Here is a 23,766-nt window from a genome sequence, read left to right on the forward strand (position 1 = left end):
GTCTCACTTTCAGAATAATGCCAATTATTTAAGATGCCATAGAGGACAATGCCCTATGGAAGGACCCTTCCCTAATCATGTTGCTAATTATAACCCATCATTAATCTTTGCCCTCTGTTGCTGATCTTTTATTTTTCCCCTCCTACATCTGACTGCATATATCCACCCTGTGTTCATGCTCTCCCAATCTCCCAGGTGGCAGTTGTCCCTGATGATTCCAGCTTCCTTCTTTCCACGCCAACTATATTTTTAGGCACCAAATGGCCCAGGCCTCACCCAGTGTAAGATCTTATTTTGCTTCATTCATAGGACTATTAATCAGTGCAATGCCCTCCCACCTCTAAAATAAGGCTTCCTTCCTTTTTCTCTCTTTTTTATTTCTCTTTCATTTCTGCCTCCTCACTCATTTCCCCTGTAGGTTCTTTTCTGCAATCACAGAGTTTACTTTCCCCTCAATGCTGACCCTTCATCTGATCTTAGCACATCACTCTTTATCTCTCAGCTCCCTCCCCTCTCTTCTTTTTGTGTACCTTCCTAAGCTGAAAAGTAGTAGCACAAAAACAAGCATTCACCTGCAGGCAGGGTGACACTAGGTTCTGTCCATAATACCAGCACCTATAGCTTTTTCTCTGTTTCCTTGGCCAGATTTCTGCCTCTACTCCTGTTTTTTTTCTGTACATTTGGAAAGAAGTCTTACTATTCTATATGTTTTCATTGCTGACCTTGCCTGCTACATTTACTCACTCTCCTTGCATTTCCATTTTTTGGAAGTATTTAATAAAGAAATAATCTCTTTAATTTCTGGTATTCTTTCTAAAAATGTTTCAAATTCTTCTTTAGTAATGATTTTTTTTCCGTTTAAACTATATAGTTAAGCTTAGACTTAAAGGACAGATCACCCTGGGGTGTACCCTGAACTCTCTTGCTCTTCAGAACACATTATTTCATTCTCTTCATCTGTTTTTAGTGGATATATTATTCTGATGTTCATTCCTTTCTATCTTAAGTTCTCTCCCGATGACTTTTAATTGAATCATTAAATTTAACTATTATGTGTCTTAAGAGTTTGCAGCCTTGAGTTTTTTTTCCCTTAAGATGATCTATGAATTCATTCCACTGGAATTTTATTTTCTAAATTCAGAAATTCTGGGGAGGTCCCTTCTATTTATTGCCTTCATTATGGGTGTTAAGGATTTTTTTCTCTGTTATTTTTCTTCTGTGAAACCTATAATGTTTAGGTTGTTTCTACTTCATTCTGATTTTAAGATCACTATATTTGATTTGCACAATGAGTAAATTTTCTTTTAGGTTGATCTTTACATATGTGTTTTCTCTTTTGTCTATTTGATGAGGCTTGCAATTGCAGATTCAAGTTTTTCTATTGTTTTTTTTTTTTGGATACAGGACATTAATTCTGCCCTCACAATTCTCATTTCTCTTTGAAATCACTCAGGAATAGTATATTGTAGTTCCATGTTTTTCTCAAATTTCACAGAATCATATGTATTGAACCATTTCCCTTTATTTTGTGGCTTTTATTCATAGACTTCTGAACTTGTTTACTAGACCTAGAGGTCATATTTCCTTCTATTCTTCTTCTTCTTCTTGATTTACCTGTTCAAAGCCTTTGAGATTTCATGTTTCTGAAATTTTTGGTATTTTCAATCTTCACCACCTAATTCTTCACTCCCTGACTTCTTACCTGCTGAAGAGGTTTTCTTTCTTAAAGCATCTCAGGCTCTTCCCACCATGGGCAATACAGAGTTCACTAGTCTGTCTTTGTCACGTTGACTTTTGAGTGGTTAAAACTGGCCTCATTTGGATGCTATGCTCTTTCTCTCAGGTATTGTGGAGTACTACACAGTATCCTGTTCTGATGAACCTATCCCATCCTTCTGTTCCATTTCTCTGACCTGGCACTGACAGTTCAGAGCCTGGTTTCTCCAAGATCGACAGTTCAGAGCTATGCAGCACTGGTGTTTTTGTGTTGCTGTCTCTGGTAGATGTTTGATTGTGAAAGGGCAAAGTGTTAAGGCCTGAGTAAACTTCTGCAGCTTGGGACTGGGGTCTCCAAGGCACCGGAAAGGAGAGGAACCTGTGATGTAAGGGAGAATTTCCAATAAACCTTAGGTCTATTATGTCCTCACTGAGATGGGGGAGGAATGCTGAGTGAGTTCAGTGTCAGCATCTATTCCTGTTTTGTTTCTTTTAAAATTTTTTGGGGGATATTATAGGTATGTTCAAGACTGGAAAGAGCTGAAGTTACTTTATTTTTAGTTATTCATTTCTGTTTTGGAGAGGCTTGAAAAGTTGTGGGGAACAGAGAAAATGTCTAGTTTGTTATCTTGTTGCTTATGTGACCCAGAAATCTAGCTATATAATCTTATATATTTGATTTAGTCTGTATGTATCTGAAAGCAATAAAATGAGGATTCTTCAGGTTAAGATGGCATTATATGAGGTCACAGAGAAGCCCAGTTCTCCAATATAAACTGAAAAATGAATTAGAAGTCAATCTAATCTAGAACTGAACAGAAAAGATGATCAGAAGTTGGGAGTGAGGTAGAGGTCTTAACTAGAGAAGTCAAAGTCATATCAGATTAAGTGCAAAAGCAACTGAGGCAAGGAGAGGGTCATGTTGGGGAGACTAGCTCCAACTATAGGGGCCTAAAACTGACAGAAGTGGGGAAAGGAAAAGAGTATAAATTCCTATAAATGGATCTCAAGCCATCTAGTACATGATCATCACAAGGCAGCATTAGCTCCAGTCAGCAATTGTGTGCCTGGAGTCAGATCCTGGCTCTAGTAGACTGTCAGAATACATCAGGGATAGAATTGCTTTCCTAAGAAGTCACTACAGAGGGCAAGGGGGCCTGCTTGTACATTCCTCAAAGTACTGGAAGCCCAAACAGGGCAAATTCAGCACCTGGACAGTAGCCTCAGAAGGGCAATACAAGAAGCCTGAGAGCAAAGTGATTTTCAATATCCTACTGCAGGCTGTTAAAGTTATTGCAAAAAAATGGAACAAGCTCCAGACTGAGAACTATACGAAAAGAAAGAAAAAAAGACTAATAGAGGTCAACCTGAAATGGGCAACCTGAAAATGAGAACCAAGCCAGGGATAGAGGCAGAGGGTGGAGCCAAATACTGGTCTTCTGCTTCTCGGAGAGTAAGTGAAGAGGAATTAATTATTCATTTGGGGCCATGCTACCATAAAAACCATGACTATACTACCTAAGTTAACTTAAGAGATTTAATGCTATATCAAATGATGAAAGGATTTTTTTTTAAGAGAACTAGATGAAATTAGAAAAAAATTCAGGTGAATGAACAAAAAAATCAACAATCACATGGGAAATGATGAAAAAAAAAGTGAGAGGGAAGGGAGTATAGCAGTACCAGATTTCCAACTATACTTCACAACTGGAATCATCAATGCATATCAAATACATATAGACTAAATCAACACTGGTTTAAAAAACTGAAAAGTTGATCAATAAAACAGATGAAGTATACAAGATTCAATCAATCAATCCACAAATATTTATTAAGCACTTACTTTGTATCAGACACCATGATAAATTTTGGGGATACCCAAAGAAAGCAAAAACAATTCCCTCTAAAAACTCTACTATCTAGCCATATTGGCCTAGTTACTGTTTCTCAGACATGACACTTTTATCTCCATACCCTTATGCTGATTGCCCTCATACCTAGAATACTCTTCCTCCACCTTAGTTTCCTCAGCTTCTCTCAAATTTGGTTGAAATTGGACCTTCTGCAAGAGGCCTGTTCCTGCCCTCCCATTGCTAGTGCCTTGATCTTTGAGATGATATTCCATCTATTTTGTACATATATTTGTATATACCAAATGATTTTTACATCTGTCTCCCTTATTGTAATGTCAAATTCTGGAAAGCCTTCCTTGCTATCTCCAGCATTTAGCAAAGTGTCTGGCATATGGTTAGCTTTTAAAAGGGAACTGAAATAAATATATAAATATAAGAATCATTCCTCAATAGATAAATTCTTCATGTTTGAAGAGGACCAAAATGACATGACTTAAGTCAAGGTCAAGTTACAGTGTGTTAACTGTGGCTGATCAAACCAGTATAATCTCTGGATCTGTTACAAGTTAGGCACAAATAATCCATATGAACATTTGGAGCTAAAATATACAAAGTCTTTTCTCAAATGAAAAAATGCTTCAAATCTTTAATAAGAGAAATGCAAGTTAAATAAACTCTGAGGATCTCTCATCCATATGTCAGATTATTAAAGATGACAAATAAGGAAAATTACAATTGTTGGAGGGAAAGGCACACTAGAAAAAATGCTTCAAATCTTTAGTAAGAGAAATGCAAGTTAAATAAACTCTGAGGATCTCTTATCTACCTGTCAGATTATTAAAGATGCAAAATAAGGAAAATTACAATTGTTGGAGGGAAAGGTACACTAATACACTTCTGGTGGAGCTGTGAAAAGATCCAACAATTCTGGAAACCAATTTGAAACGATACCCGAAAAATCACTAAACTTTACATGTTCTTTCACTTAGTGATACTCTTAGGCATATTCCCCCTGAAGAATGTATATGCACAAAAATATTTATAGAAGTACTATTTTATGGTACAAAGAACTAGAAAATAAATAATTGCCAACCAGGAAATGGATAAACAAGTCATGGTATAGGAATGTGCTGGAATATTACTGCACTCTAAGAAATGATGGAAGGACTGGATTTAGAGAAACCTGGAAGGATTTGGGTGTAAAGTTAGCAGAACCAAAAGGGTTTTGTTTTGTTTTGTTTTTTAATAAAGTGAACACAACATAAAAGAAGACAGCTTTGAAACATTAAAAATTATGATCCATATAATAACCAATCTTGACTTCAGAAGACTGATAAACATACTTGCGGGAGAGGTGAGCTATACATTTCTAGACATGAACATTATAATATAAATTTCTTTTGTTTGCCTATATATTTGCTACAAAAAAGAAATTTTATGGTGTGGGGGAAGGGCAGAGATAAGACAGAACCATCAATAGAACATTTTAAAAAATAAACTGAGAAAACCATTCAGAAGGAGACACAAACAAGCAAGGCAATTTTGGCAATACTTTAAATATAATATATATTAAAAAGAACAAGCTATACATAGATTTGCAGTTTCATTTACAAGCCCCATTTTCAGGCCTTTTTTGTATATGGAAATGATGATAATTTGCTAGTTCTTAAAAATGTTAAAATGACATTTAAAATTTTTTTCCTAATATCATTAATTCAAGTGGGCTTCTCTATAATTAATCCACATGAGTGAAGTTTTCTATAATTCTGAATTCTACAATCTACAGCCTTTGGAAAGTATCAAGAATTCTCTAAAAGTAAGCATTCAGTCACTATTTCCTTAATAAGAAGTTAAAGAAATTACCCTCCTAAGAATTGTAAAACATGAAAAGTTACTCATGATCTGAAAACTCAACATTTGAAAATATCTACTTCCATTTATGAAGGAAAAGGGCCAGTGGTGGAAGGTAAACCAGAAATATCAAAGAATGGCATTGGTATTTCCCTTTCAAAAAAGAGAAGATCTTTTACGACCTGGAAAACTCAGCATCTTAGGACTGGTTTGAGCCCTCAGGCCTTTGTCAACCTATCATTAAGCAACAATGTGGAAACTATTCACAGGGAAAGATTTTGCAATATTTCTAAAATATTCCTCAGACACCTTTGTTTCATTCTTTTTTCTGCTATGTATTTCAGTTACAGGGTAGAGAATATTCCCCTTACTTCCTTAACCCAAGTAAAGCCAAAAAATAGAAGCAATCTGGTATGATTCTAATTTTTTTTTTAAATAAAGTTGGAGCAGAAAGACTTTTTTTTTTTATACCTTTAAGGTACATGGAAGATCCAGACAGTGTGAATCATAAGCCTGAATAATTTTGAGTAAGCTTGTATAGACACTTATTTTTATATTCTTTGGCCTTCCACTCAAACTCTACCTTGAAAGGCTTCAGCAACTTAAAGATTAAATCATAAGTTATTAAGTCATTAATTTAACCATTTAAACCTCTAAAATCAACACACATTCCCTTCCCCCTCAAGTCAATTTGCAAGAGATTAAAATAATAAAAGTGATAATATCTTACATTTACAAAGTGCCTTTGATCCTAGCCCCAGCCTAAAATAATTTGGTAAACTTTATAGAAAAATAGAACTCCCTCCACCCACAGCTCAGAAAAAGATATATGTAAAATAGGAATAGGCATCTACTTAAAAACCTTGGCATAAACAACATCAGAGAAGAATAACTATTGCTTCTGAACATTTATATGAGACAAGACACATGGAAATGCAATTATACCAAAATGAAAACTGGCCAGGATTAATTTTTCAGTTAGATGGATTTTATAATGAATACAAGTTTGCAGAGCTTTTTTTTTCCATACTTAATCCTTCAGCTAAACGATATACAAGAGGTACCAAAATACTTCTTGGGGGTTCTAATTCATTGACTGTCTTAAAGAAACAAGAACCATTTCCTCAGGAATCACTAGTCACACAGTACGACTATCTTCTTTTTAGTACAGTGACTGATAGTATGTAGTATGTGATTAATAACTATTTGATCACTTGAATTGTTGATAACTCAACCAAAGTCAATTCAATAAACTTTAAGTATAAGGTAGGTATTAGAGAAATTAAACAATATGCTATGCCTTCAATGAGTGACACTGGCTTCCTTCTTGTTCTTTGAACATGTCATTCCATCTCTCAACTGAATTTTTTCCATTGGCTGAACCTCATGTCTGGGATGTCCCTCTTTCCTCATTCTCACTTCCCTGGCTCCAATTTTAACTCAAGCCCCATTTTCTGTAAAAAGCCTTTTTTTTCCCCCCCAGTCTTTTTTTAATCTTAGTGTCTTTCCTCTGAGACTTTCCCCAGTTTATCCTTTTTATATAATTTTTGTACAAAGTTGTTTGAAGTTGTCTCTCCTATTTGATTATGAGCTCCCTGAGAGCAGGGGCTATCGTTTTTGTTTTTTTCCTTTCTTTATATCCACAGCATTTAGTATTTGGCATAGTATAAATGCTTAATCAATGCTAGATGACTGATTCATCATGATTTTATAATTTCCTTGTTTTGTTCAATAACATGTAAGCAGGAACTCTGATTTTTCTGATCCTAAAGTATGATGCCCTTCTTGGATCAGTGCCTTGTTGGGTGGAGGGACTCATGTAGATTAATGAAACTATGAGCTATAATGTAACTCTTAAGACAGGTCAAAATGAAGAGTTCAGACAAAAAGTGATCTACTAGAGAAGGAAATGGCAAACTATTCTAGTATCTTTGCCAGAAAAACCCATGGACAGTATGAAAATGATAAAAGATATAAGACATCATAAGATGAGCATTATCAGGAAGAATAAAGCAGCTGGGTCAAAGCCAAAAGGATGCTCAATTGCAGATGTGTCTGATGATGAAAGGCAAGTCCGATGTTGCAAAGATCAATGTTGCATAGGAATCTGGAATGTAAGATCTATGAACCAAGGTAAGTGGGATATGAAACAGGAGATGGGAAGATTAAACATCAATAGTTTGAGTGTCAGTGTACTTAAATAAACAGAAATGAGAAAATTTAATTTAGGCCATATTCCTCATGTTATTAGTATTTCCCTGTTGGTTTATTTACTCATGTTCAAAGTCTTTAATGGAGTTTTCTTCATCCTGAGTTCTCTGGTAATTTCAGTCTTTGGGTTTTCCCTGCTTTTATATTCTCCTACTGTTTACTTTCTGACTCCCTCCCCTTTGATGGCTCACTCTTTATCATCCCACAAATCCAATCAGTTCACAAATCTCATCATTTCTTTCCCTATAACATCTCTCATATGTGTCTGCCTTTCTCTACCCACAAAGTCATCACATGCTAATTCAAACCCTCATTACCTTTCACTTAATATATTACAATAGCCTTCTAATTGGACTTTTTATTTCAAGTGTCTTCCCACTTATTCAAATGTGCTCAGCTATCAAAACGATTTTCCTAAAGTACAGGTCTAATAATGCTTCTAGGATCAAATACAAACTCTTCTTTTGGATATTTAAAACCCATTCCCATCTTTCCATGTCTTTAGCATATTATTCTTCTCCACATACTCTACTATCTAGCTATGCTGGCCCATTTGCTGTTGTTCCTTTTGTTCTCTTCATACCATTACATTGTCGATTTGCCACATCTGAAATGTTCTTCTTTTTTCCCCTGACTTTTTAAAAAACTCAGCTCAAATTCTACCTTCTGCAGGAAGCCCTTCTTGGTAATCTCTACTCCATCACAGCAGCTAGTACTTTCCATTCCACCTACTCTACATAGACCAATTTATGTCCATATTATGCTCCTCCATTAGAATATACATTGCTTACTTCTTGTGCTTCAGAAAAGCATAAATTTTTTTTTTAAGTCTTATATCTTAGAGTATCAAATCAATGTTAGAGAAATTGCTTAAAGTTGTAGGAAGAAGAATTCAGAGTTCTGGGCATTAGGAAGGACAAATTGAGAGATGGTGTGGAATTGACTATAGGGAAAAAGTATTTAGGAGGAACATGGTATACCTGAAAGTGAAAAGTTGTGATTTATCACATTTCAACTTGAGAGTCAATTATCACTTAATCTGGTGAGAAAGGGATTTAACAGGCCAATAGTGATAGGAGTTAGGGCTAGATTAAGGTATTCCAGAAAGAAAGCTGATCTGGTATCTGTTCTGGTGTTTAGTGGATCTTTCTTGTACCTTACATTACAGATGCCAGGCTCGGACTCTCTTAGGATGCAATCAAGCTTCCTTACACACAAATATTACCTTATTCTCCCCAAAACTCTCTAAGGGAAATGGGGGTAGAAGGAGGAATATTTTGGTAGTGACTGGTTGCTGTTATATATTATGGGTATGGAAATGGGCTTAAATATGGAGTAATTATGTTGGGAAAAAAGTAAGTCATGGGGATAGAGAGAAGTTATTCTTTACTCCCCAATTCTAACTACATATAAAGATACACAGACACACCTTAGCTTGATCTCCAATTTGGTTTAGTGTTCATTGATATTGTTTTGGGAATAAATAACCTAATCCCTCCTCTACCTCCAACCCTACCCTGCCAAAAAAAAAAAAAAAAAAAAAAGACCACGAGTTCCTTAGAAGTAGGTGCTACTAATGCCTTTCTTTAGTAGGTATAAATAAAGTAGGTATTTATTAAGGGCCTAATAAATGGTTCTTGATAATATGCATTTACAAATAACTATTATTCAAATGAGTCCTTAAGTGAAAAGAAATGCTTCCCTCCTCCATCCATCTGTGAGAAATACAGAGAAAATGCTAACTTTCTGAAGGAGGGGAAAACTTCTAGGAAGAGGCATCCATCATTTCAGCTGGATTTTGAATGTAAGAATTTCAGCTGGCATGGGAAACAATTGTCATGAAGTTGGACTCTTTTTTACATTATACTACTGAAGTTTTTTTGGCTTCTATGAAATATCTTTTGTTTCCTTGACTCTTCAAACTTTTTTTTTTTTTTTTACTAACACAAACAAGGATTCCAAAGTTCTGAAACACACATCTACTGAACAGATAGAACTCACATAATAAACCTTACCCTTCAATAGTCTACAAATAATTGTTTAGGAAGTAATCAAAATAAATCCAGACCGAAACCCTTCCCCAACAATCTATTCCAGAAATATAAGTAGAAACTGCCTGCCACCTACTGAGACAAAAGCTCAATTTCTCATGTTTCACTTTTCTTTCATTTTTCATTTTCTCTCTTCTATCTACTCCCTAAAGAAACACTGAGGTGATCTTGGATCACATTATTTATCAATTCTTGCTCTATAAGCAATGATGAAAGAAAGACACATAAGACTACTTGACTAGGAAGTAAGTCAGTCCTTAAGACTATTATCCCTCAAATCAAAATATCCTCACATATTTCCTTGTCTCATTGTTCACAAATAAGAGAAAAATAGAATTAGGCTGAATAACAACAAATATAGCTAACATTTATATAGTGCTTTTTAAGGTTTGTGAAAATCTACTCATATCATTTGATCCTCACAATGAGTTAGATGTTATTATTATCGACACTTTACAGATGAGGAAACTAAAGCTAGGAGAAGGTTAAGTTACTTGAACAGGGACACAACCAGAGCCAAGTAGTGTCTGAGGCAGGACTGAAACTCACATGCTTTCTGTGTAGGAATGTTGTTGGGCGTATTGAAATACCAATAAAGACATTGGCTTCCAGACAATAAGTGGAAGTCCCCATCCTTGGAGCTTATTTTTATCTTTTCGACTCTCTCTCCTTTTTTCTTCAAAAAATATTCAACTCATTCTGTATGACTGAAATTTTCACCTTCCTGAAGATAAGAAACTGAACTAAATGATATCTTAAGGTCATTTGTCAGCTCATTGATTCTATTCTATGTCTTTCTATTCATTGATACTTCAGAACAAAACAGGCTTTAGCTATACACATAAAGAAAAGAAAGAGTACAAGAAAGAGAAAATAGCTTTAAGTTGCCATCAAGACTATGAATCACAGGTAGCATCCAGCCTTCCTCATTTAGGAATCATTGAGAATACTCTCACAATGCTACTTATCTACTGTTCAATTTGACTTTTTTGTTCATGTTCAAATAATCTGGTTTGCAGATCTTAGTATGTTTTGTTTTCATTTCAAGTGCTTAACCTGCTCAACCTCAAGTACACAGTCTTGGGCACTTCTGCAATGCCCATCCCTTCTTCTCTTGTTCTTAGTGAATGTATACTCAAAAAATGAACAAAAATTTAAATATCTACTTGAAAAAAGTTAAATCTATTGGAAAATAATCACCTAGTGTACTCCAAAGTTAGTTATTGATAACTTCTGAAATATTCAAACTACTGCTTCCCAAATTACTTCAGATACTTTGCAGGAGACTATATTGTACTCAAAAAGCACCTTGTTGCTATAATAGACATATAAAGCCATATAAAATTAAAGCAAAAATTCTGATACCTTCTTCATGGCTTGACATTTGGCTGTTTCAGAAAAGCCAATCATTTTATCTGGGGAACAGATCTTGATGAAGGGGAAGTTGGATTCCTCAGAAATTTTTGCTGCTAAAGCTGTCTTTCCACTGTGAGGAGGGCCTGAATAAAGACACAATACAGCAGCCAAGATAGTAAAAAAAAAAATGCTGGATTAAAAAGAATAAAACAAAGCTTAAACATTTATTATCAAGTACTGAGGCCTTAAACTAATTTCTAACATTTCCTGCCACTCTATCTCAGCAACACCTATATTTAATAAACTGATGAACATTGCTCCCATATATGGTTAAAAATATGTTCCCTTTTATGGTCCTTGAAAATTTTTTTGATTAAAAAAATAAAATGTAAATTTTCTATATCTTATTACTCCCCTCCCCCCCCCATGAAAACTTTTTTAAGTCTCAATCTATATCAATGCTTATCATCAAATGTTTGTCAAACTATTTGTTTCAAAGAATTTTATATCCCAAGTGAAGGTTGGGAAAAAAAATTTCTTTTCCAAAGATGACTTACTGAAAGTAAATCTTTCTTTTTGATGAAACTCAATTACAAAATTCACATGTATCTTTAAAGACTAAGTTAATATAAAATTTTGTTGAAAGACCTTTTTTAAAGTTCTAAGATGCTAATCAGCCAACCTTCCTTCTTAGAAGATCACTGATACTCATTGTGCTTCAGTTTGCAAAATATTTTGCGTGGAGCTTACCTGGCCCACACTACAAGCTTCTTAGGGAAGGTTAGGTACTTCTATTGTAAAAATTTCTATTTTTCATTTAAGTAAATGTAGGTTAAATGACCAGTTCAGAATTATATTTAGAAATCATACAGTAGTACAGTCCAGGTCCTTTGACATTAAGCTTTATCCATAAGGTCATTTAACTTACCCACATCTGTCATAAGTTATGGAGTTTATGATTACAAACTATGAAAATTTCTCTAGAAAGGCTCACAGGGTTAAAAGTGAATTTGTATTACTGATAAAGTAGGTATTTGAAATCTTTGTTTCTTTATGTAAGCTAAACCCTTGAGGTTCCACAAGAAAAAATTTTTTTCAAACTAGAATCCTTATCTTCAAAGTACTGATGATCCAGTTGGAAAGACTAGATCACCACACTAAAGTAATTAGAAAGTAACAAAAAACTGTAATCCAGTGATAAATGGGTAGCAGGGAACTTTAAGTGAAAAAGGAGTTTAGTGGGAGATATAAATGTTATCCTATTAAACTACTAAAAGCAACAAAATATCAAGTTATGTGCAATATGCACTTATTTTAGATCCTAAAGACTCAGATTAATTTTTTAAACCCTACTAAGTATTCATAAAAAAATTATAATTCTGTATCACTCATATACAACTTCTTGCTATTATCACTTCAGCTCATCATCTTTTCTTACCTTCCAAAAGAACGCTAACTAAAGGTGTTCGGTCACTATTTTTAGTTTGCTGGACCAAGAGCTCGCCATCTTCTAGCACTCTAGTGACTGGGTCACCCCATTTGATGATACCATTCATGATGTAACTTGCATAATCCTCCTGGTTTGTTCCAAATGCCTGTTTTGGAAAAGGGCAGTTCAAAGAACAGTAGTCATCAGAATGGGGAAAAAAAAAAAAGGGAAAGAAAGAAAAGCATTTAAAAGGCACAGGAGATCATTAGCAATTACCAATGTACTAAAAGTACTCACACTATCTTGAATCAATGTAACATGCCTTAAAAGCAAAAGTCTGAGTTGTAATTGCCCATTTATTTTTTTGCTCCTAGGACAAAAAAAAAACCACAATGCAAATCTGACTTTTAGTGATTTGGAGTAGTTTCCAAATGTTTTTGATCCTGCACCCCATTAGAAAAATATTTCTGATCACATACTACAATATATTTTTATGTACTTATGTATACAAATATACATATACCATATATATGGATAACATAACATATATGTTTATACATGCACACACTATACAAATATATGTACATTATAAAATAGCAAATAAAATTTAAATTATTTTATTTATCAAAAGGAAAAACATTTTTGTGCTTCCCAAAACATATTAGTTAATAATAATATTTTCAGTGAGAACAATGTTGTCAAATAGACTTCCATTATTTTTTCTTTAAATCTTGAAGATCTGGTTCTATGTTCAATTTATTTCAATCCTTAGGTTTTTATTTTATTTTTTATTATTATTTTTTTTAATAATTATAACTTTTTATTGACAGAACATATGCCTGGGTAATTTTTTTATAACATTATCCCTTGCACTCACTTCTGTTCTGACTTTTCCTTTCCCTCCCTCCCCACCTCCCCTAGATGGCAGGCAGTCTTATATATGTTAAATATGTCACAGTATAGCCTAGATACAATATATATGTGCAGAATCGAACAGTTCTCTTATTGCACAGGAAGAATTGGATTCAGAAGGTAAAAATAATCCGGGAAGAAAAACCAAAATGCAAGCAGTTTATACTCATTTCCCAGTGTTCTTTCTTTGGGTGTAGCTGCTTCTGTCCATCATTGATCGATTGAAATTGAGTTAGATCTTCTCTTTGTCAAAGAAATCCATTTCCATCAGAATACATACTCAAACAGTATCGTTGCTGAGGTATATAATGATCTCCTGGTTCTGCTCATTTCACTTAGCATCAGTTCATGTAAGTCTTTCTGTATTCCTCCTGCTGGTTATTTCTTACAGAACAATAATATTCCATAACGTTCATATACCACAATTTACCCAACCATTTTCCAATTGATGGGCATCCATTCAATTTCTAGTTTCTAGCCACTACAAAAAGGGCTGCCACAAACATTTTGGCACATACAGGTCCCTTTCCCTTCTTCAGTATCTCTTTGGGGTATAAGCCCAGCAGTAGCACTGCTGGATCAAAGGGTATGTATGCACAGTTTGATAATTTTTTGGGCATAATTCCAGATCGCTCTCCAGAATGGTTGGTCAATCCTTAGTTTTAATGGCTGAAGAAAAAGTCTCACAAAGATGCAGAGATCCAAATGGAAGAAGAACACTGCACTTGCTAAATCATGATATTTATTTTTTCAAATTACTATCCATCAATAAGTTTAAAACAGGTGTCTGTTGAAATATGGTTAATAAATTACCATTATGACTTTAGTATTCATGTAAGAGATGCCTTATCAATCAGTCAATAAACATTTAAGTAAGCATCTACTATGTGCCAGGTACTGTGCTAAGCACTGGGGAGATTTAAAAAAAAAAAAAAAAAAAGGCAAAAGACAGCACTTGTCCTCAAGTGGCTTACAATTTAATGAGGGAGATACAAACAAACAAACATGTACAAATAAACTACAAACAGGATTTATAAGAAATAATTCAAAGATGGAAGGCACTAGAATTAAGAACAGTTTAGAAAAGCTTCCTGCAGAAAATTGCATTTAGTTAGGAAGCCAGGGAAACCACTAGGTAGAGCAGAGGAGGGAGAATGCTCCAGGGATGGAGGACAATCAGAGAGAATTCCTGAAGCCAAAAGGTGGAATATGTCTGGTTCATGGAAGAGTCAGAAGTTCAATGTCACTGGATTGAAGATTATGTGTCAGGAAGCAAGGTGTAAGAAGATTGGAAAGGAAGGGGGAGGCTAGATTATTAAGGGCTTTGAATGCATAAGAAAGGATTTTGTATTTAAAACTAGAAGTGATACAGAGCCCCTGGAGTTTATTGACATGATTGAAGCTATGCTTTAGGAAAATCACTTAAGAAACTGAATGGAGAATGGAATGAAATAAGAAAATGCAGTAGAGTAATGGAATGGTGGACTCATCAGCAAGTTATTGTAATAATCCAGGGAGGAAATGCCTAGGGTTTGCATTAGAGTGATGGCAGTGTCAGAAACAAGACAACCTATAGAAGAAATTTTGCAAAGGTTGAATTTCTTATTTCTGAATTATTTTAAGAATCAATAGACCTGATCAATAGTTTAAGGGAGGGAGAGAGAGGGAAAGAGAAACAGAGAAATAGAGAAAAAGAGAGAGAGAGAGAGAGAGAGAGAGTGAGTGAGTGTGTGTGTGTGTGTGTGTGTGTGTGTGTGTGTGTGAGAGATAGTGAAGAATCCAAGATGACTATTAGATTACCAGCATAGGATACTAGGAGGATGGCATTGTCCTTGACAGTAACAGGAAAAATTGGAGGCAGGAGAGAGTTTGAAGGAAAGAAAATGAGTTCTGTTTTAGAAACATCGAGTTTAAGATGACTAATGGACATTTAGTTCAAAATGTCTGAAAAGCAGTTGGAGATATGAAACTGGAGGTCAGCAAAGAAGTTAGGGCAGGATAGGTAGATTTGACAATTATCAGCATAGAGATAGTAATTAAATCCATGAGAGCTGATGAGCTCACCAAATGACATAGCCTAGAGGAAGAAAATGGTCCAGGGTAGAATTCTAGGAGACACCTAGGGTTATTGAGATGATCTGGAGGAAGATCCAGCAAAGGAGGCTTAGAAGACGTGGTCATATAAGAGGAAAACCAAGAAAGACAGTTGCCCTGAAAACATAAAAAGAAAAGAATATCCAAGAGAGAATAAGCAACAGTGTCAAAAGCCACAGAGAGATAAAAAAGAATGAAGATTGAGAAAAAACCCCTGGATTTGGCAACTAAGAAGTCATTAGTAAAAGAACAGTTTTGGTGAAATAATAGTTGAATTGTAAATAGTTATTAAAAAAAAAAGAAAATGAGGGAAAGTAACGATAACTATTATAGATAGTCTTTTCAAAGCGTTTAGCTGCAAAGGTCAGATAAGCTATAGGATGAAAGTCAGCAGAGAAAGAAAGAAAAATCCAGTGAAGGTTTTTAGGGGGTTTTTTTTGGGGGGGACTCTTTTTTTGAGGATGGGGAGACCTGGGTATGTCTGCAGACAGGTAATGAACCAGGAGTAAGAAAGAAATTCACAATAAGAAATTCAAGAGTGGGGATGACAGAAGACAATCTGTGAAGGATAGAGGACTACTTGAGGAGGTAAAGGGATTAACCTGGAGAAGGAGTATAGCCTCCTCATCTGTGAGACAAAATTGAGGAGATAAAGGCAGAAATTACATCGGATGAAATGAGGAAGAGGAAAGAAGGGGGAGTTCACAGCAAATGGCTACATTTTTTTTCTTATAAAACATAAGGCAAAGTTCTCTGCTGAAAAGCTACTGTGGAGAGCGGGATAGTGAGTTGATAGGGGAGGTAGAGGATTGCTTAGTAGCAGGGAGGGCCCAGCTGAAGTTGTAGAACAAATCTGTAGTGGAATCAGGTGAAATTTCCATTCAGCAGCACATTATGGGCATGAAAGCAGCAAATAGTGGGAATGATCCAAGGTTGAGGCTCAGTAGGGAGCAATAATTTAAATAATAAGAAGTCTAGAGGTTCAAGAGGAGAGGACCAGTGTAAAGCTGAATCGGTTCCCCAAGAGATCAAGATGAGGAAAAGAACAGAGTGGCTGAGGAAGGGTAAATGGCCTGTGAGAGAACTGAAGTGTTGAGGGATTACAGATCACGATATGAATGAAGAATTAGTTTATGTAAGGAAAATCAGAGGGAGAGTGAAAAGTCAATAGAGTATGGTCGGTTAAGTAGTGTGGAATTCTTGAACATGGAGGTGGCCTATTTGTGGGTGATGGCAAGATCAAGGAAATAACTGTGCTTGTGTGTGGCTGAGGAGGGGTAGAGGAGCGACCTTTAGGAAGTGAGTACTGAGTAATTGAGGGGTTAGGGAGCTTGAGAGAAAGTAAGTATGTATGCTGAAGTTTCTGCATGTGAAGGTAGGAGTTGGGGAGAAGAGAAAAATTGTGTTATGTGCTCAATTTATTAAGTTGGGGAGTGATATGGAAACATGTATACAATAGCTACAAGATTTTGATTGGGAAGTAGAGATGAGTTACATGAATCTCAGGAGAAGTTATTCAATGACAGAGGTGATGCTGGTTTTCCACATCATGGTTGGTAGCAGGAGGTAAAAGATGTCTTGTATTCTAACATAGGTGGAACTTAGCCTGGTCTTCAGGTGGCATGGCAACAAGCAGTAGATTCTAGGGCAGGGAAAAATCCCTTGGGATTTTTGGTCTGACCCTTGCTACCTTCCTTCAGAGTACATGTACTCAGAGAAAAGTCTGATTCTCTTCTCACTAGAGGCTGGGGAGAATATAGTATACATCCAGAAATGATAGATTCTAAGGAAAGGGAAAATGTGTTTTAGGACAAGATGGAAGATACCCAGCTCAGTCCTTGGCTAGCTTCTTTTAATTAGAAAGGAAACTATAAAGCAACATTTTGTTCTATTGAAATAAAAGCTTTAAAAAAAACAAACAACAATAACAAGAATAGAAACTTGTATGCTCTGTATTTTCTATTTAATTATGAAATAGTAAAAGTGAAGTCCATTGTTGAATCCTACTCACAAAAACCTACTTGTTCCCTACTAATGCCCACAATATAGATACTTTAAATTCATGGATAGATGACTTTTGTAAAAATGGGTAATCAGGAATGTAGGATGGCAGTTATTGATGTCGTCACTCCCAGTTTTAGTTTTCACAAAGTATTAGTAAAGACTCTTCACACATCTAGTATATTCCCATAATTTAAATACTCTGTGCATCAATTATTCAATGCCCTCACAATGGTGTCTTTTCTGAAATGGAGATTCTCTCTATCTAATTTGGCTATTTTAAAAAGTTTTGTTTTGTTTTCCCATTTGTACACTACTTCTAAACATTTGATATTGTGATGCTAGAATCCAAGTGCAGTGGCTTTTGGAGGCAAAAATTTTGTCATGAGAATCTTTACAGCTCTTGTTTGTTTTTCTTCAGTTTGTAGACACCTTCAATAATCAACTTTAAATGCCTTTGGGATGACTTTCCTCCAACTGGGTCTCCTGCCAAGCTTTCTTTAAATTGATTTTACCCTCTGGTGCTTCTCTCTCTATTATGAGATGATACTTCTCATAATCATCCATCATCTTTTTAAAAACTATTTTACAAATCAATTTAAATTTTAACCCAGTATTGCCTTTGGCTTCCATCTCTGCTTGGTAAATATGGCAAAATCTGCTAAGGTACTTTCTGGACTTTTCTGGTTTTCTCTAACAACTGGGCCTATATCAATTAAATTCGATTTCCTATTTTAATCAGCAATCATTATTTATATAGGTTAGTATTAAATTACTTCAATTGCATGTTATAACCTTTTCTCTATTTCTCTCTATTTTTTCTACTTTTTTACTAATTCTGATCTTTGTTCTGACAAGTTGATGGTCTGACTTTAGAGACAATTAATTTAGGAATATCCCAAATCAACAATGAGTCTTTTCTTGTTTGTTTAAATGTAATCATTAAAGGTAATTTCATTTTTTTGTAATGTTATTTGTTGATCACCATGTCCAAAGCTTACCACTTCCAAATCATGCTGTCTATACACTAGTCCTCTACCTCCCACGAGAACTCTGGATTTCTGTCTTTGGGACCCTGGGCTTCATAAATAAGCTTTTGGTCTTACTTTGTCCAGAACCAGACCACCATATTTAACACTTCCTGGCTATTTCCAGATTATACTACTTCAAACATACTGTCCTCTGCTTCTTTATTCTCTCCTCTGCTCCCCACTCTCCCATATGTGTCTTCATTCTTTTTTTTTTTTCACCTAAATATCACTTTTATTAGTAGAGTTTATCCAATTAGTGGAATATACATCTGGAAATACATAACTTACTCAAAGGGAACAAGATAGACAAAATGTTAGAAAGTAAAAAGAGTATTGTATGTAAAAAACATCACATATATGTGTGGATATCTATATCTATCTATAATGCATATGTATATGTGGAGGGTATTTTTTCTTATTTAGTTGTTTTAGTCATTCCTGATTCTTTATGACCTCATTTAGGTTCTTTTTCTTTTTTCTTTTCTTTCTTTCTTTCTTTTTTTTTTTTTTTTTGGGCAAATTTACAAGAGTTATTTGTCATTTTCTTCTCCAACTCATTTTACAGATGAGAAAACAGACAAATAGAGATAAGTGACTTATTCAAGGTTACATAGCTAGTAAGTGCCTGAGATCAGATTTGAACTCAAATTCTCCTTACTCCAGGCCTGGTGCTCTATTTATTGTATCACCTAGCTGCCCATTGTGAGGAGATGTAGAACCCTAGTCTTCATTTATTCTTTATGGAGACAGTACTGGACTAAGACTTAGCAGTCATTTAGGAAATGAGGAATATTACCAGGTCAGAAAAAACAGTCATCTCCCAATGCCTATAATTATTTCCCTCAAATTCTGATTATTATATCAGCCTCCTCTTCAAAGTGACTATTCTGCTATGTCAATGGACTTTCTCTTCTTCCCTCTTTAGAACTTTGTTTTTTTATTCTGATTCTCTGTACTTAAAAGGACTACCAGTATAAAATAGCTCTCAGTCCTATGTGGATTTCTTTAGTGTCTGAAGTGACCAGTTAATTGGTGGGAAAAGGAACAGAGAGTGATAAAAATCAGTTTTTAGATTGATTCTACACTTTGATAGGAGGAGCTAGTGCCACAGGAAGATTCTTCTTTGTGAGTTCAAATCTGGCTTCAGACACTCACTGTGAGATCTTGGGCAAGTCATTTAATCCTGTTTGCTACAGTTTCTTCATCTGTAAAATGAGTTGGAGAAGGAAATGCAAATAACTCCAGTATTTTTGCTAAGTAAATTCCCACGACTAGTTCATGACTAAAACACAACTAAAAAAAAATCTTTCATTTAACTTTCAGCAATCTAAATGTGAGGTCCATGTCCACTGACTGAGTGAACATTTGGGAGAGAAAAGCACCAGAGGGTTAAATCAGTTTGAAAAAAGATTGGCAGGAGACCCAGTTGAAGAAAAGTCATTCCAATGGAATTTGGAGATAAATACTGAAGATGATTACAAATTGAAGAAAAATAAAAAAGAGCTCCAAGATTATTATGACAGACTTTTTGCCCCCTCCCCCCCCAAGCTACTGCACTTGGACATTAGCATCATAGTAACAAATGTTTATTAAGTGGTGTATAAATGGGAAAAATAAAACAAAAAACTTTTTAAAATGGCCAAATTAGATTATATATATATATACACATATATATGTATATGTATATACATATATATGTGAATATATATGTGTATATATATATATATATATAGAGAGAGAGAGAGAGAGAGAGAGAGAGAGAGAAAGAAAGAGAGAGAGAGAGAGAGAGAGAGAGAGAGAGAGAGAGAGAGAGAGAGAAAGAAAGAGAAAGAGAGAGAGAGAGAGAAAGAAAGAGAGAGGGGGGGGGGGAGGGAGGGGGAGGATTTCCATTCTGGAATAGACACTATTGTGAGAATATTGAAGAGTTGATACACAAGGTATCTAAATTATGGGAACATAGTGTATGCAGTCTTCCTAATACCTTGTTAAAACCAAAACTGGGAGCGAGGACATCAATAGCCATCAACACCTATATGCTCACTGTTACAAAATGTTTATGAGAATCATCTATACATGAATTGAGAGTATCCATAGTGTGCAGGAAATGTAGGGAACAAGTTCTCTCAAATTCCTTTTATGACATAGATATGGTGCTGATACCTAAACCAGGAAGAGCCAAAATGTAGAAAGAAAATTCAAGAACAATTTCCCTTAAAAAGTATTGATTTAAAATTTTTAAATAAAATATTAACAAAGAGATTACAGAAATTTATCACTAAGATAATATACTATGACCAGGTGAGAATTATATCAGGACTGCAGAGCTGATTCAATATTAAGAAAACTATTAGTATAACTGACCATATCAATAACAAAAGCAACAAAAATCATATCTCAATGGAGGCAAAAAAAGCTTTTGACAAAATATAGCACCTATTCCTGTTAAAAAACACTAGAGAGTATAGGAATAAATGGGGCTTTCTTAAAAATGATAAGTAGTATCTATCTAAAACCATCACTAAGCAATATCTATAATGGAGATAAGCTAGAAGCCTTTCCAATAAGATCAGGAATGAAACGAGGATGCCTAATGTCATTACTACTTATTCAATATTGTACTAGAAATATTAACTTCAATAATATAAGAATATAAATCATTTCCTAACTGACAAAAGGTCAAAGGATATGAACAAGCAATTTTCAGATGAAGAAATTAAAAGTATCTATAGTCATATGGAAAAAATGCTCTAAATAATCTTGATTAGAGAAATGCAAATTCAAACAACTCTTGAGGTACTAACTCAAACCTATCAAATTATTAATATGACAGAAAAGGAAAATGATCAATGTTGGAGAAAATGTGGAAAAACTAGAATATTAATGCATTGCTGGTGCAGTTGTGAAGTGATGCAATCAATGTGGAGGACAGTTTGGAAGCATGCCCAAAGGATTACCAAACAGTATATATCCTTTAATCCAGCAATACCACTACTAAGTCTACATCTCAAAGAGATCATTAAAAAAGGGGAAAAGCATCTCCATGTATAAAAATATTTATGGCAGCTCTTTTTGTGATGGCAAAAACTGGAAAATGAGAGGATGTTCATCATTTGGGGAATAGCTGAACAAGTTGTGGTATATTAATATAATAGAATACTATTGTGCTATAAGAAATGATGAGCAGGTGAATTTCAGAAAAATTCGAAAAGACTTACATGATTTGGTAATGAATGAAATGAGCAGAATAAGGGGAACATTGTACACAGTAACAGTAATACTGTGTGATGATCAACCATAATTAACTTAGCTCTTATTAGCAATACAGTGACAATACAAGAATCCAAGACAATTCTAAAATTCATATTGGAAAATGCTGTCCCTATCCAGAGAAAAAAGCATAGGTCTGAATGCAAATCAAAGCATATTATTTTTACTATTTTTGGTAGCTCTTCCCTTTTGTTGTTTATTCTTTTACAATGTGACTAATGTGGAAATATGTTTCCATGACTGCACATATAAATTCTATATCAGATTGTTTCCTGTCTTGGGAGGGAAGAGAGAAAAGAGAGATGGAAAAAAATTTGTAATTTGAAATCTTATAAAAATGTATGTTGAAAACTATTTTTACATGTAATTGGAAAAATTTACATATTACTTATAAAAAAAATAAAGGTGATGCATATCAATCCTTGTTTCCCTATTTCTTTTATCTTCTCAAATCATCTTCAAAACCATTCAAGTGTTATCAGATCACTTCTTCATTTCTATCTAGCCAATTACTGAGATATTTTTTATTTCCAAAATTTAAATGTCTGTTAAAATTTATGCATTGAATTCTAAGTAAGATGGATTCACAAAAAGCCAAGCTCTCTTACATAAACTGAAAACAATCCAAGAAAAACCAATGGTAAAGAAATCCAAAAAGAATTGGAGGTCAATCCAGTCCAGTAGTGCACAGGAAATGGGAGTGAGATAAAGGAACTCAACTAAAGAAGCCAAAATCAGTTCAGGTAAATGCACAGGCAATTGAAGCAAGGGAAAACTAGCTCCAATTATATAGGCCTGAAGGTGACAGAGATGGGAAAAGAAAAAGTGTATAAACTCCTTCAAATGGATCTCAAGCCATCCAGTAAATATGTGTATCACAAGGTAGCATTAACTCCAGTAATTATGTGCCTGGAGCCAGACTCTGGTCTTGGACTGTCAGAACACAAGTAGGGACAGAAGTGCTCTCCTGAGAGGTAACTACATAGGGAATGGGGGTCTGCTTGTATATTACTGAGAGCCTGAATAGGAAACAGGGAAAATTCAGCATCTGAACATTTGTCTCAGGAGGGCAGTAAAAGAAACCTGAGAGCAAAGTGATTTCCAATATCTTACTGCAGACTGTTAAAGCCACAGCAGAAAATGGAACTAGTTCCAGATTGAGAACTGTGAAAAAAGCAGGAGAAAGAGACTAGTAAAGGTCTGATGCCAGAGTAGGCAACCAGGAAACTAAGAAGGAAGCCAGGGATTAAGGCAGAGGGTGAGGCCAAATACCAGCCTTCCTATACAGTTTCAGCAGTGCCAGCAGTATCAAGACTGAGTTCAGGAAGATCAGAACCAAACAAGAGAGGGCTTGTCTAAGTATCAAATCACAAATCAATAAGTAACGCTGAAAATATAAGTAAACAAGAAAAATCACCATACACAATTGTGTATTCCATCTAATACCATAATGACAATACTATCTAAATTAATATCCAGACTTATGTTGTGCCAATTAAACTATTCAAGACATAGTTTTTAGAATGACAACTACTTTCCAGAATTTCTAGCCAAAATTATATAATACAATTCATCTAGTGGAACATAATGTGAAGAATCTCAAGGGAAATAATGAAAAAGTTAACTGAAAATAGACCAACACAACCAGATATCAAATTGTATTTCAAAGCAATAATCATCAAACCAATTGGTACTGGTTTAAAAATAGCAAAGTTTATTAATGGAGCAGATTACATAACCTGTTATATATGTACAAAACATGCAGAAACAATGGAACACAGCAGTATAGTGTTCAACAAAACCAGAGGCTCCAACTGCTGGAGAAAGAAAGACCAAATAAGACAAAAACTGCTAGGAAAAAATGGAAAGTTATTTAGGTTTAGATTAATACTTCATATTATATACAGTAATATTCTCCAAATACACATAAGAAAAATCTAAATGACCATAATATAAATAAATTACAGGAGAATGGAAGCAACTTTTTGAAGTAT

The 23,766-nt window shown here is 34.8% G+C and overlaps 1 protein-coding gene across 1 annotated transcript in view; it reads right to left on the bottom strand.

Annotated features, from left to right (window-relative positions):
- NSF (N-ethylmaleimide sensitive factor, vesicle fusing ATPase) overlaps positions 1-23,766 on the bottom strand; it is a 189,343-nt gene that overhangs the window by 69,791 nt on the left and 95,786 nt on the right. Inside the window, exons 14-15 of the mRNA XM_051994904.1 lie at positions 12,477-12,633; positions 11,048-11,181 (exon numbers count right to left, since the gene is read on the bottom strand). Coding sequence (XP_051850864.1) covers positions 11,048-11,181; positions 12,477-12,633 — 291 coding nt within the window. The remainder of the gene's footprint in view (positions 1-11,047; positions 11,182-12,476; positions 12,634-23,766) is intronic.

The sequence above is a fragment of the Antechinus flavipes genome, chromosome 4, assembly GCF_016432865.1.
Source record: "Antechinus flavipes isolate AdamAnt ecotype Samford, QLD, Australia chromosome 4, AdamAnt_v2, whole genome shotgun sequence".
NCBI classification, from domain to species: Eukaryota; Metazoa; Chordata; class Mammalia; order Dasyuromorphia; family Dasyuridae; genus Antechinus; species Antechinus flavipes.